Genomic DNA, 13,792 nt, shown 5'->3' with positions numbered 1-13,792 from the left:
ACAGGTATTTTAGCCCTTTACTCATCTCCATCAGCCATGGTCTGTACATCTGGTTGCCTCTCAGCAGTCATTCCCTATCACAAACGGCACTCGACAAGGGGTCCGCTCTCTCTGCTAATCATGGAACCACTGGCCGAAAAAATAGGCATCTCTACAAAGTTTAAGGGGGTTCAGGTGAACTTGCAAGAACATCGCATAAACCTTTTTGCAGATGAAATGATCTTGATTTGCTCCTCTCCAGAGATTACACGTTCCGGAGATCTCCAGTATTATCTCAGCTTTTAGTGACACCTCCTACTATAAGGGCAAGAATTCTAAATCTTTGATACTAAACATGGGCTTACCAAAGACAGTAGACTCCTATCTGTGGAATCATTTTCCTTACAAGTGGATAAGTAAGTCACTTCCTTATTTGGGAATAGACATCAGTAGAGATGAGCGACGTGCTCGTTTAGGGCAATTACTCGAATGAGCATTGCTTTTTTCAAGTAACTGCCTACTCGGGCGAAAAGATTTGGGGGGGGGAGGCGGCGGGGTGGAGGGGAGGGGTAGCAGGGGGGAACAGGGGGGAGCTCTCTCTCTCTTTCTGTTGCAGAAAGGAGGTATATCTTCTTGTTATAAAATGCTTCTGAATTCTTATCCAGATGATATATCATCAGGGGCGTAACTATAGAGAGTGCAGGGGATGCGGTTGCACCCGGGCCCAGGAGCCTTAGGGGCCCATAAGGCCTCTCTTCTCCATATAGGGAGCCTAGTACTATGAATAAAGCATTATAGTTGGGGGCCTTGTTACAGGTTTTGCATTGGGGCCCAGAAGCTTCAAGTTACACCTCTGTATATCATCATATGAATCAAAATGGGAAAATGACTTAGCCCTGCAATTTCTACCTTCACAATGGTCTGTGTCCTTTTTCGCGCTGGTCCCCGGGGCTGCGGCAGGCTGCAGTGTCCTCTGCACTGACACAGAACTCTCTTTCTGGTGACGGGGCTTTAAATACCCCAAATCCAGCAAGCGAGTGCTGTGATTGAATCAAGCGCTAGCCAATCAGAACCGGCGCTCAATCATTCACAGCCATTCAGTGAATGACATCACTGAATTTCTGTGATTGGCTCACCGAGCGCAGTCTCTGATTGCCTGCACCACGGCGCTTGTGAGCCAATCACAGCACTTGCTTGCTGAAGGCAGTGTATTCAAAGCCCCGTCACCAGAAGAAGAGTTCTGTGTGAACACCGAGGACACTGCAGCCTTCCACACTGCCTCCGGAGATCAGCAGCACCAGGAACTCAGAGGCCACGGAACAGGTGAGTATAAGCCCCTACCCCCGAAAATAAGACATTGTGCCTCTTTTGGGTCAAAAATTAATATAAGACAGTGTCTTATTTTGGGGGGAAACATTACTATAACATCATAGCTCAATATGAACACATGTATATTGTGTGCTATGTTATTTTTGCTATGTTTGCAAAAACTTTTCAATAAAAAGAAATATGATTAAATAAAAAATAAGCTCCATAAATAAACCATATTACATATGTAATATTATACTTCTCTCTCTACAAATGTAGGACTCACCATTAAAAGCAGTACAGATGCTCTGGGTCAACCTTATTATGGACACCTTTGCTTCACTGGCTCTAGCAACAGAACCCCCTACAGAATCATTGCTCCTGCGTAAACCTTACGGCAGAAACAAGCCCCTTATATCTCGCACCATGATGAAGAACATTCTTGGCCACGCAGTCTACCAGCTCGTAATCATCTTCACATTGTTATTTGTTGGTAGGTGTCTCTAAAGCTACATGCAGTCATGGGGGTATGGTGGTAGAGTTTGGGAATTGATGATTTTTTTGGTCTCTTCTCCAGGTGAAATCTTCTTTGACATCGACAGTGGCAGAAACGCCCCTCTGCACTCACCACCTTCTGAACATTACACCATCATTTTTAATACCTTTGTCATGATGCAATTATTTAATGAAATCAATGCCCGTAAAATCCACGGAGAGAGAAATGTTTTTGACGGTATTTTTGCAAATCCAATTTTCTGTAGCATAGTGCTGGGGACGTTCGCAGTCCAGGTGAGATGTGAATGCAGAACAAAGTCCAGAGTCATTCATGAAGCTTTTAAAGGGGTTCTGTCACTAAAAAAGAAAAATGCTGCACTTATCTATTCCTTCCCCATCAGTCTACTTACTGGATCTTCACCTCCCTTATCTTCTCCTGTCTCCTGCAGTCCAGGGGCTCACTTCACCTCCAGCTGCCTGATTCTGCTCCTTCCTGTGAGGTTACGTACATTAGGTTGGCAGTCTGCCAATGTATGTTATGTCGCAGCTCACAGGTCAGCAGGAGGACTGCCTATCTTCTTCAGAGATTGCTCATGCCAGCTGTCTCTGAAATAGATTACATTTCCTTCCTAGGCAGTGAAGCTACAGCACAGGGATGTGACCTTCACTGACCCAGCGGGAAGGAGTTTGTGATGAGCAGCCTTCATAACAAGGTGGTCCCAGCCTGCAGTGAGCTGACCTGGGGCACTGGAGAAGCGCAACCAGGAGCAAATGTGATAAGGAGACAGACAGGGAAGGGATAGGTACGTTTAGATAAAAAAAATTTTAATGACAAAACCCCTTTAAGTGAAATTCCTAATGAATCATAGAGATTGGTGGGAGCTGGATGGGACTACTACGATTCCTAGAACAAAAGGGGTAGTGGTAACATGCACAGTGCTCAAACTGGTTTGGTGTTTGTTGGAGGCTTTGACCGTGTTGACTGGGCCTTACGGTGGTCAACTGATTCCCTACACTTCTACACTGCTGAGTTATAGGTACTCCATGAGCCAACATATGGTTCCCCCGTACAGACAATTATAAACATGGTGACATCTCTATGACAGCACCACCAAAAATTGCATTACTGGCCACTTTCCTTGAAAGGACCACCACTTTAGAAGACTATTTTTTACACGAACTATGATGGAAATGAAATATGTAACTACAAATCTAGTCTAGATCAAGAGGTAATCTTTTGGAGAGATTTCATTGTAAATCATTTTTTTAATAAAATGAGACACATACGTTACTAGTACAAGTGGCCAATTCTGGTCATGTAGATCAATTTGGATTGCCAACAACCCAATTTTTTGTAGGACTATGCTCAAATGGGACAAAAAGAGATGTGGAGCTTATGCATATTTGCCTAAAAAGGGACATTTCTGGGCAATTTTGAAAATGGGCGCAGGGCTTAAAAGGTTCTACCAGAATCACCTGTCTGCATAGTGAGGGGGAGCTTGAATAGAGCAGCTGCCAATCATGAGCACTATTGCTTCATTCAACTCTATGGGACTGCCAGAAATAGCCAAGCACTTGTACTGGGACTATTGCAGCAGTCCCATTGAAATAAATGAAGCCGAAACACGTAAGCTCGGCTGCAGCTCCAGTCATGCTCCTTCTCACTGTGAGAGGTGTAGTGAGGAGGTCTTGGGATCAGTGGGGCCTCAGCGGGAAGACCTCCACCGATCAGACTTTTATCACCTGTACTGTAGATAGGTGATAAAATTTGATTCTGGGAAAAACCCTTTAGTACATCCCCTCCATCTATGATTCATGTTATACCACATCAAAACAGTTCATACTTTATATGTTCTTGTCTTGTTTTAGATTTTTATCGTCCAGTTTGGAGGAAAGCCCTTTAGCTGTTCACCTTTAAACACTCAGCAATGGCTTTGGTGTCTCTTTGTGGGAGTGGGAGAACTTGTTTGGGGGCAGGTGAGACAGAGCTTTTGATTTTCCCAATACCATGTATTCTTGACTTGGCCATTGCATACTGTGTCATTAGAACAGGGAAGAGAAGCTGCTTTCAGACACCTCTGGCACCACTTATCTCTCAGGCAGCAGCTGGACCAGGGTTTCCCATGCTTCATAGTCATTAGATGGAACAATGAACCCTAGCTAAATAAGAAAGATACGCCTAAAAAACCTCATCGGTCTCAAGACTATTGACTACTTTATTCAGCAGGGGCAGATATTTTTGAGTTGATCCTGATGGGACCATCCTGTTAATAGTGAATTCTTTTACTCTGAGGTAGTTGATACCAAAGTAATATTGAAAGATACAAAAACAGTTAGGATAGCATCCCGAAAATGGAGATAAAAGTTGGTGCAAATTTATGTAGGATGTGGGAAAATTGTGAACTCCTCACCCAAGTAAGTTGCGTTCATACTTTCCTCTATAACCCACTCATGCACCTGGAGCCCTGGGATTTTTTATTAGAAACATGGGTGAAATCATCAATGAGAACTCATAGGTAGTTTGTGACTCTACAAAAAGTTTCAGACCCTAGCGCCAAGGAACTGCCCTAATGGTCCTTTTACACAGACTAAGCTCTCAAGTCGATGTAACGAGCACCGATTGACACATATGTCAATCGGCACTCATTTGATTTTCTTTTACATTGGTCAAGAATTGGCTATACGGGGACAAATGATTGCTACTACAATTGTTTGTCCCCATGGGCTGGCAGTACATCTCCCTGTTCACACTAGGAGATGTACCATCAATCTGTGAGCATTTTTATACTCGCAGAAACTGAATGATCAGCCAACAAATGAGCCTTTGCTCATTCATCGGCTGATCGTTGGTCTCTTTTCACGGCCCGATTGTCAGGCAAACAAGCATTCAGAAGAATGCTTGAACATGATAATTGGTCCGAGTAAAAGGAGCTTAAAGCTATCTTGAAGGTGGATGATCTACTCGGCCCAACAGGACCTATAAAGCCAGTGCCCCCTTATTTAGAAACTGAGTCTACCAGGCTAGTCATCCAAATGTATAGCCAACCCTATACATATGGTCCATTTTCTCAAGCTCTAAACTTGTTATACCTTAAAAGTAATAATCCTTGACTCGCTCACGCTATAAAATCTTATCTTGCCATGGTCACAAAGTGCAGACTTTTTGGATATTTACTCATATGACCTGCTTACATAAGACCCTGACAAATGGATAGTCTTCTCTCTTCCAGCTCATTTCCACCATTCCCACCAGCCATTTGAAGTGTTTGAAGGAAGCAGGGCATGGGCCTGGTAAAGATGAAATAACAGATGAGGACTGTGCTGAGGATGAAGAAGAAATTGACCATGCGGAACGAGAGCTTAGAAGAGGTCAGATCCTCTGGTTCCGTGGACTGAACCGAATTCAAACACAGGTATGGCTTTCTTTCATAAAATGCGTCTGTAGGCCAATGATGATCACCAGCTAGAGAAAAAGATCTAGGGAGGGAAGGGGGGGGGGGGGTTATGGTAGTGCATGCTTGGCTAATGATCTGTTGTCAATGCCTGAAGGACAACTCTGTGCATGCATTAATAATCTGAATGTTTTGTTTCGATAACATTTCTCTTCTATCCAGAATGACCAGCAAGGAGAGCGAGACAGTGATTAGATAACACAAACCCAAACTCTTCCCTTCTATACCATTCCAAGGGAATCTATCATGGCTTTAAAATGTTACAAACGTCTCGTGGAGTTCAGCAGGACAATTTTGTAATAATAGGGGACAGTCAATATATTTTTGTCGTTTTTGAAAAGCGCGTATAGTCCAGTACCACATATGAAACTATTTCCTTATGCCACGGAATAGATGTCTATAGGAGAGCACACGCCCAGCGGTCTAAAAGAGACACTTTTTCAGACCGCGCGTGGACATCATGGGAGAACAACGCGAGAATCGGGGAGCTGGTGAGTATAAAAAAAAAAAATCACCCGGCTCCCTGTTACCAGCCAGAACAGCCCCATAATTAGTTTAGAATGGTGCTGTTCTATGGTAATAATGTCCCTATAGATGGGTTTACTAATATAGACTTTTATCACCTATCCATAGTATAGCTGATAAAAGTCTGATTGGTAGAGGGTCTCATCGCTGAGATCCCACCAATCCTGCCCCTTTTCTTATCACTGTAGGTTCGCTGCACTCGCCCGAAATGACGTCCGATTGAGTAGAGCGACAGGTGCGTATGCGTGATGCTGCTCGATTCATTTCTGTGGGGCTAATAGAAATAACCAAGTATAAGCCTCTGCTAACTTTGGCAGTCCCACTGAAAATGAATGGACCAACACTGCGCATGCGTGACCGGCGGTGCATTCAATTTCCTCCTCACTGTGTAGGGGTACAGCGAACCTGCAGTGAGGACGGGCAACACAGGACTCCTGTTGTTGGATCAGTGGAAGTCTCAGTGGTGAGACCCTCACCGATCAGACTTTTATCACCTATGCAATGGATATGTGATAAAAGTTTATTCGTGTACAAGCTCTTTAATAGTCTACTAGCAATCAATCATTCGTGGACTGGGTCACAATTACACTCTAGATAGATCTTGAATGCAAGCACAGATCAGTTTACTGAAATAAGTATGGATCGAATGGTTGATTTACCAGACTGATTCTTATCAGGTCAAGAAACCAAAATAGTCACGTCCTAAGCTTCCATGCTACTTATGGTAGTCATAGTGGAGAAAGATCCCGTTCTATGTTTTTCTGTGGGACCCCATGGTTCCTTGTTAAGCCCCTGCTATCGTTAAGTGGAGATGTGACACCTTCTGATAGATTCCCTTTCAATCCCAAACTGTGTTTTACCAAAGAAACAAATCTGTGTTTGTATTTTTGTCATTTCACCTATGGACGTGACATGTTGGAGAAACTTCTGGTACATTACCCTAACCAGTGTTATCGGAACACTAACCATAGAAAATGCACAAAAAAGGTAAAAATATCCTAGCAATTCCCACCTTAATCTCCTCATTTTCTTTGATCCTATTTTATCTCACATTACAATTAAAACTGAGTAATATACACTGAATGACTACTTTATTAGGGACCTCCATCTACTAGCACGTTGGACCTCCTTTGTCCTTCAGAACCACAGGACTTCATTGTGGAGTTCATCCACAAATATCAGAGAACCAGTGATGTACTAAGAAAACACTCCCCACACCATTACTCCAGCCGGAACTGACACTTGACAGGAAGGGTTCATTGGTTCAGGCTGCTTTGACCAAATTCTGACCCACCCATAAGCAGTTATGCAACACAAATCTGAAGATGTCTTCCTACTACTCAATGATACCATTTTTGCCCTCTTTGGGCAACTGGAGTCTCGTTTTTCTGTTTCTCTTAGATAGCAATGGTACTTGAATTGGTTGTCTGCTGTTATAGCCCATCCGTGCTAAGGAATGACGAGTTGTGCATTTGGACACGCTAGTTGGGGCACCAGCATTGTGTTTGGCTGCAATTTACTTGACTGTGCAGTGTCTGTTCAGCAGAATGACTCTTGAAATTCTCCTCTGACCCCTTTCGTTGTTGAGTTGTTTATATCCACAGGATCCTCTTGGATGTTGTTCCTCGATCACCATTCTCAGTACACTGCTGCACAAGAAAACCTCACAAGACTGTCAGTGTATGAAATCCTGGCTCCGGCTAGTCTAGCACCGATGACCAAGCCTCTTTTGAAGTCTATCAGATCGCTCGATTTTTCCATTTTAATGTAGATTCGCACTGAAGCTGATCATCAGAAAGCTCGCTCATTAGATTTTGCGTTGCATGCTGGGGTCACGTGTCTAATTTCCATACAGGAAAGATCCAATCATGAGAGGGCAAGTGGCCATTTAATGTATAAAGAAATCTATGTGTGTCCCCGCAACTCAGCTATTCTCTCCCTTCGCCTCACTATCCTGTGTCTAGCTGTCAGACGATGCCTGCAGCAGGAGCCTCTCCCCTCTGCCCTGTCTGCAGTAGGCCAGAAATATTGCCAAGCCTCATCTCCACAGCCCTTCCCTACTAATTGGAACAGATGAGCAGTAGATTATGTCTGTGTTCTCTTTAGATTTTCTACAAGACTGTTTACTTGAGGAACATGCAGAAAATGCTGCAAACTTGCAAAAAGGGAGATTATGTCCTTTCTACTCTTATCAGTTTAGTGTTCTTTTAAAGCAGGTCTGATACCCAAGTCTTCATACATTTTAGCAAAATAAATTATCCCACAACGTCATAGTCGTGTCAGGAAAGCTCCCATAGAAATATAGGGTCATCCATTGTGTTCAATGGATCTGAGGTCCTTCGATTAGGGAATTCCCACTCTATTGCCCAATAAATCTTGAAATTTTATACCATGTAGAAGTCCTCCACTTCATACGTTTTCCATAAAATCCAATTCTGCAGCACTCACAAAGAACTTGCTATATATAATATATCACTTTATGATACCTGTATGACAAAAATTTAAGTTTTATTGGGCGTGAACGTTCTAGCGTTTGGTGAAGTCAACATTTGGTTATTCAATTGAATATTCCACAGGATAGGGGATAACTTGCTGATCGTTGGGGGTCTCACCGCTAAGACTTCCGCTGATCTCGAGAACGGGACTCCTGTGTCTCTCTCCTGTCGCTACGACGGTTGCTACTTTCCCATCAGTGACATCACTCTGAATGGAGCGATGGCCGAGGATGTACAGTCAGCGCTCCATTAAATTCATGTCTTAAATAGGCTCGATCAGCACTCCATTCACTTTCAGTGAGACTGCCGAGATACCCAAGCATCCCGTGAATAGGGAATAACTTGTTATTTTGGTAAAACCCCTTTAATAAAACTTGTAACAGGAAAACTTCCCCTAAATCTTTCTTAGCAGGTATTTGTGTACCAGAAGTGTTTTCTGTGGCATTCATCAGTGATTAGTTAGCTAAAGAGCAATACAAGTGACGAGTAAGATTCCTTTTGGAAGAGTTTGGAACATGAGCTGGACCAACATTATGGCAAAAGGTACAAGACATGGCCCCGTGTTCTTGTGGAAGACCTGAGTTTCTTTTTGAACATGGAGGCTGCTACTTTTTGTCTTCCAATGTCCTGCCATATAACATTTGTGTATAGAGTTGGAGATAATGTACTCTTAATTACGTAGGGTATTGACTGACCACATGTGTCCATGTAGAAAATATGCCCTCTGTTAGGTATGAAAGCATCCAGAAGAAGGGGTAAAAATGAAAATTGGGGGGTTGTTGATACAGGTAAGTTGGTGGGTGGTTGGGGATTTACTCATCTTTGGGTAGAGACAGTTTGTTGTCAGTAATAAACTATCTCTACCTAGAGATGGTTAAATCCCCAACACAAGAGACAACCAAAATGTTTCCATCAGAGCGAACCATGTGGCCCTCATAAGAGAGAGTCACATCCCCTCCATACAATGAATGCCACTGTGCTCCATAACAGGGAACAGTTACAGTGTCCTCATAAGAAATAGCCACAGATGCTTAGCTCCTCTCCACACCCAAGTAGCTTTAGCAAAAAACTGTAGCATCCCTCTTCGTATGCCCGTAGACCTCCCAACTCCATATTACGTGTGTCGTAGTCATGTGTTCTTAATGGGAATAAGCCATTAATGGACACTTATATTGGCTGTTTATCACCCGTGAGAACAAAAAGATGAGACTTGTTTTAATCCAACAGCCTGATCCTTTGTTCTACCAACATCTGCCGTCGGTGAACAGTCAGGACACCCTCTTACACATTAGATGGTTGGCCTGCTGAACTTGGCAGGTTGGACAGACATTCATCTGATGTGTATGGCCAACTGAAGAGATATTGTTTTTGCCAGGTGGTGTTCTAGTGTCCTGCTGGGTTCAAAATATTGGGTAGCTATTCGGTCGGCTTCCAGAATGCAACTGTTATGTTACATTGCTTATGCTCAAAGAATACTGTATATGATGCTTACAGAACATTATCCATTATAACCTGACAGGGTGCAGGACTGAGAGTGTATGCAGTTTGTAAGCAAATCTAACATGTGTACATTGAGTCCTGGGTATAGTTTGCCTGTGTGTCAAGTGATTGTCCACCTTTGAACACCATTCAAAGTGTTGGGTTGATTTTTGTTGTATATCTTTATACCGGTTGGATCTACCTTTTTGTAATACAGAGCACTTTATAATCATGGAGTTAAATGATAAAATGTTGGGCATCAGCAGCTGCCACTAGAGGGTTTCACTACATACAGTTTGTACGCTTACAGTATGCAATAAGCTCCTGAACTCCCTCTAGTGGTGGCTGCTGGCAGCCAAAAATGTCAACACTATGTCTATGGAGGATGTATCCGAAAAATAGTCCTCCAACCGTTCTAAAGATACATTGAATCAGCACAGAATTTCAGACTTTAAGATGATACAATGTGGAAATTCACTTTAAGTGAACTCATTTACATGACTATATCAAATCGGAGCCCTAATCTTGGTTGACCAAAACGTCATGACAGGAGAATTGTTTGTATATAATTGGGGTCATGTATAAAAAGTAGCGTAACCAAGAATAGCCGTGCTACCTCAAACAACCAATGAGAGTCCATGAGCAATGGAAAAAAAAATGACAGTGGGCTCAGAGGATTGGTAGATGTTGGATACAGTATTGAGGCCTTAAAGGGGTATTTCAGCCTGACGCAATTATCATCTAACCTATGGATAGATGATAAAAATGCTATATCTGTGGGGTCCAAGCTGTATTCAGCTGTTTAAGTCTGATTTTGAATGGAGCACCAGGGTACATGCTCAGCCGCCGTTTCAATGAAACTCCCCCTAGGCATAGGCTTGTGGCTAGAGGGAATCAGGGTCCTAGTGGTTGGACCCACACTGGTCTAGCATTAGTCACCTATCCAGTGGATAGATGATAATTGTTTTAGACTGGAGTACCCCTTTAACAAGCACATGTCACACCCTACATTGCACATACAATAATGTTCTTTCTTTTCTCAACTGTGCCCAAAGAAGCAATGAAAAGAAAGGGGGAAAAAAAGAAAAAAAGAAACACTATCTCATTTTCTCTCCCACAGATGGAGGTAGTGAGTACCTTCAAGAGAAGCGGTTCATTTCAGGGTGCTGTGCGTCGGCGTTCCTCGGTCCTCAGCCAGCTCCATGATGTAACAAACATTTCTACTCCCACTCACGTAATTCTTTCTGCTGCCAATACCACCAGCACTGCTGGGAGTGAGTGCGATTTCCTTACTGCTCATCAGTAACTTTTATTACACCCACCCTTATACAACGTTATTTTATCTTCTTTTTTGCAGTCTTGCATTTTCTGCTCACCGTGATTTTCCTTTATTTCTTGCTTTGTTTGGTCTTTTTCAGTCAAGATGGTGTAAAATTTCCAAAGCCATATTCTCCTTTATTCTTAAAGGGGTTGCTCGGGATTAGAAAAAGAAGGAGTCTGGTTTTCTAGAAACAACACCACTCTTGTGGATAGTCTGAAATTGCTGCCTAGCCCCATTGAAATGAATAAGGTTAAACTGCAATACCAGATACGGCCATGGGTGGTGCTGTTTCTAGAAAAAAAAAATGGCTTTTTTGATCTAATCCGGGGCAAACCTCTTTACGTATTTGGTGTGCGTACAGTGCCATGCTTCTATTTGATACTGAGTTCAGCTTTGTTTATTTGCAATAGATTTTATTTTCCTACTCGGCCAAGTTGTGCTACTTGCAAACTAGCTGCTGCTTTCGCTCATGTAATTCCCCTTCCATCTCTGCACATTGAAACTGGAGTACCAGATAATAAAACCTGCTTTGCTCAGATGAAATGAATAGCCTCATACTATTATTAGTACTTTAGAGGAGATTAAAACACTAAAGAACAAAATGCCTTTTTCGGGTAAAAAATTGTCAAGAAAGTGTTTTTTTTAATATATATATATATTTTAAAGTGAACCTGTCACATTTAAAATGCAGTCCGATCTGCTTGCAGGAGCTGAGCAGATTGATATATAGTTTTATAGGAAAAGATTCAGTATAACTAGTAATCACTGTCGATCACTGATTAACTCCGCCCACTGGAGTCTTAAACCAAGAATGTACAGGGATTTCGATTGATCAATTACAAGGTAATTTGGTCCTATAAGGGTGCTTTCACATGGGAGAGTGTGATATTGACCCAAGAAACTCTACTGTACTCTAAACCTACAGTTTTGGCCTGCAAGTGTGATGCGTTATGGGAGAAAAAGGCATCACATCACTGCACTGGCAATTTTCACACGCATGAAAGTTACATGTTTTTTCAATTGTAAAGATAGAAAAATCGCATTACCCTCGCATGAAACTCGCATTTACATGCGAGTACAATGCAATTCCTGTCATAGGAAATAATGCCCAATTCTTAAACAAGAATCGCCCAAATAAAGGATACACAGCAATTTTTTTGACTAGGACCATCGGTCCAAAAGAAAAATCGCTATGTGCACAAAAAAAACCCTGCTCCATGCATATTAAAAATGCACGTGACCGAAGCTCCATGCCCATTGCTTTTTTTAATGGGGCCAGCACTACTGCAGCCGGCCCCTTTGAAAGTAATGGAATGCAGACAACCCCCGCAGTGATTTTCAAGGAAGGGCTTAAAATATAAGCCCTTTCCTGAAAATCATCCCTAGCTGGTGTAAAAAATAAAAAATATATATACATCACCTTCCACCACTGTCAGGATTCTGGTGCATCTTCTCTTTTCCATGCCGGCACTGCTCTGAAGCACTTTCTGGTGGCCAGGAATTTTAAAAACCGAGCCTCCAGAAAGTGCTGGTCTGATTGGCTAAGCGCTCAACCAATCACAGGCAGCGCTCAGCCATTCATAGCCGCTGCACAGATGTCCTATCTTTTGCAGGTGCGAGTATTTTGCTCCTGTAAAAGACGGACATGTGAACACTACATAGGAAACCATTGGTTCTATCAGACGCGCTTTTTTTGCGCTCATAGGTGTGCCCCAGAACTGATATTCTAATCCGCTGAGCTCCTTCTACTCTATAACATGTAGCATGTAGATCAGACTGCATTTTCTAATACATTTTTAAGTATTAAATATCTTTACCTTCCAGATTGAACTAATAATGATATCAGTATTATTATTCACTTGTGAATATACACAAACACGGAAAGGTAAAATATATTGAATGGAATTTTTTTTTTTTTTTAAATATAAGTTTTTTTATGCATAATTTTACATTTTTTACTGAAATATTTTAATTTTTTCAATATTTTCTTTTTAAATAGTAATAATTTTTTCATACTGTATTTCCAATAGGGTAATATATTGTTCATAAAAAAAGTTGAGTAGAGAGACCCTACGTATCACTTTTATTTAACACTTTACTAGAAACAACACCCCTGCCTCCAAAAAAAAAAATTTGGTGAGAATTTTTAAAACTCCATACAGCACCGGATTTTTGATGACTTTTCTCAGAACTAGGCACTTTCCCTTTGCAGCTCCCATTTTGCTTATCGATCACTTAGTTTTTTATTAAAGCGCAGTGTTAGTCCCAACACATGTGAATTTAGATACTTGGCTATTAAGTTTTTTATCTTGTACTACAGTTTTAATGCAAAAAGCTCCATTATTTCCGATGCAAGCCATTAATGAAAAACTAGAAATTGAGACAAAAGCGTTACAAAATTTGAAGTTTGCTTTTCTTGACAACTTGGAAAAAAAATACTCAATTGTCAAATGGTTGCAACACATCAAATAACTTGTCTTTCGTGCATGACACTATGCTCTACGCACTTCATGTTTTTTTTCTCTTCGAATGTCTCATTTTTACACACAAACATAAAAGTAGAACTTTTAATAGTCTGGTAAGATGAATATATTGCGGTTCTGTCATGACTTTGTAAGAGCTTCAATAAATCCAAAGTATCTGGAAACAAAAAGAGAATATGGCAAAAAGTGTGGCAATTCCTGGCAATCTCCTGAAAGAGTAAACCTTCGAGTATGGGCCCAAAGTGACAGCTGATA

At 41.8% G+C, this 13,792-nt stretch overlaps 1 protein-coding gene across 6 annotated transcripts in view; it reads left to right on the top strand.

The window, feature by feature from the left end:
* ATP2B3 (ATPase plasma membrane Ca2+ transporting 3) overlaps positions 1-13,792 on the top strand; it is a 232,591-nt gene that overhangs the window by 207,353 nt on the left and 11,446 nt on the right. For 3 of the 6 annotated variants that reach the window (XM_066580669.1, XM_066580670.1, XM_066580667.1), the window contains 4 exons: positions 1,567-1,780; positions 1,865-2,076; positions 3,652-3,759; positions 5,013-5,195. In XM_066580669.1, coding sequence (XP_066436766.1) covers positions 1,567-1,780; positions 1,865-2,076; positions 3,652-3,759; positions 5,013-5,195 — 717 coding nt within the window. Of the gene's footprint in view, positions 1-1,566; positions 1,781-1,864; positions 2,077-3,651; positions 3,760-5,012; positions 5,196-10,853; positions 11,008-13,792 lie in introns of all 6 variants that reach the window. The other 3 variants (XM_066580672.1, XM_066580671.1, XM_066580673.1) reach the window with 2 other exon arrangements.

This window comes from Eleutherodactylus coqui, chromosome 10, assembly GCF_035609145.1.
Source record: "Eleutherodactylus coqui strain aEleCoq1 chromosome 10, aEleCoq1.hap1, whole genome shotgun sequence".
Classification (NCBI taxonomy): Eukaryota; Metazoa; Chordata; class Amphibia; order Anura; family Eleutherodactylidae; genus Eleutherodactylus; species Eleutherodactylus coqui.
This window is presented reverse-complemented; position numbering and strand designations above follow the sequence as displayed.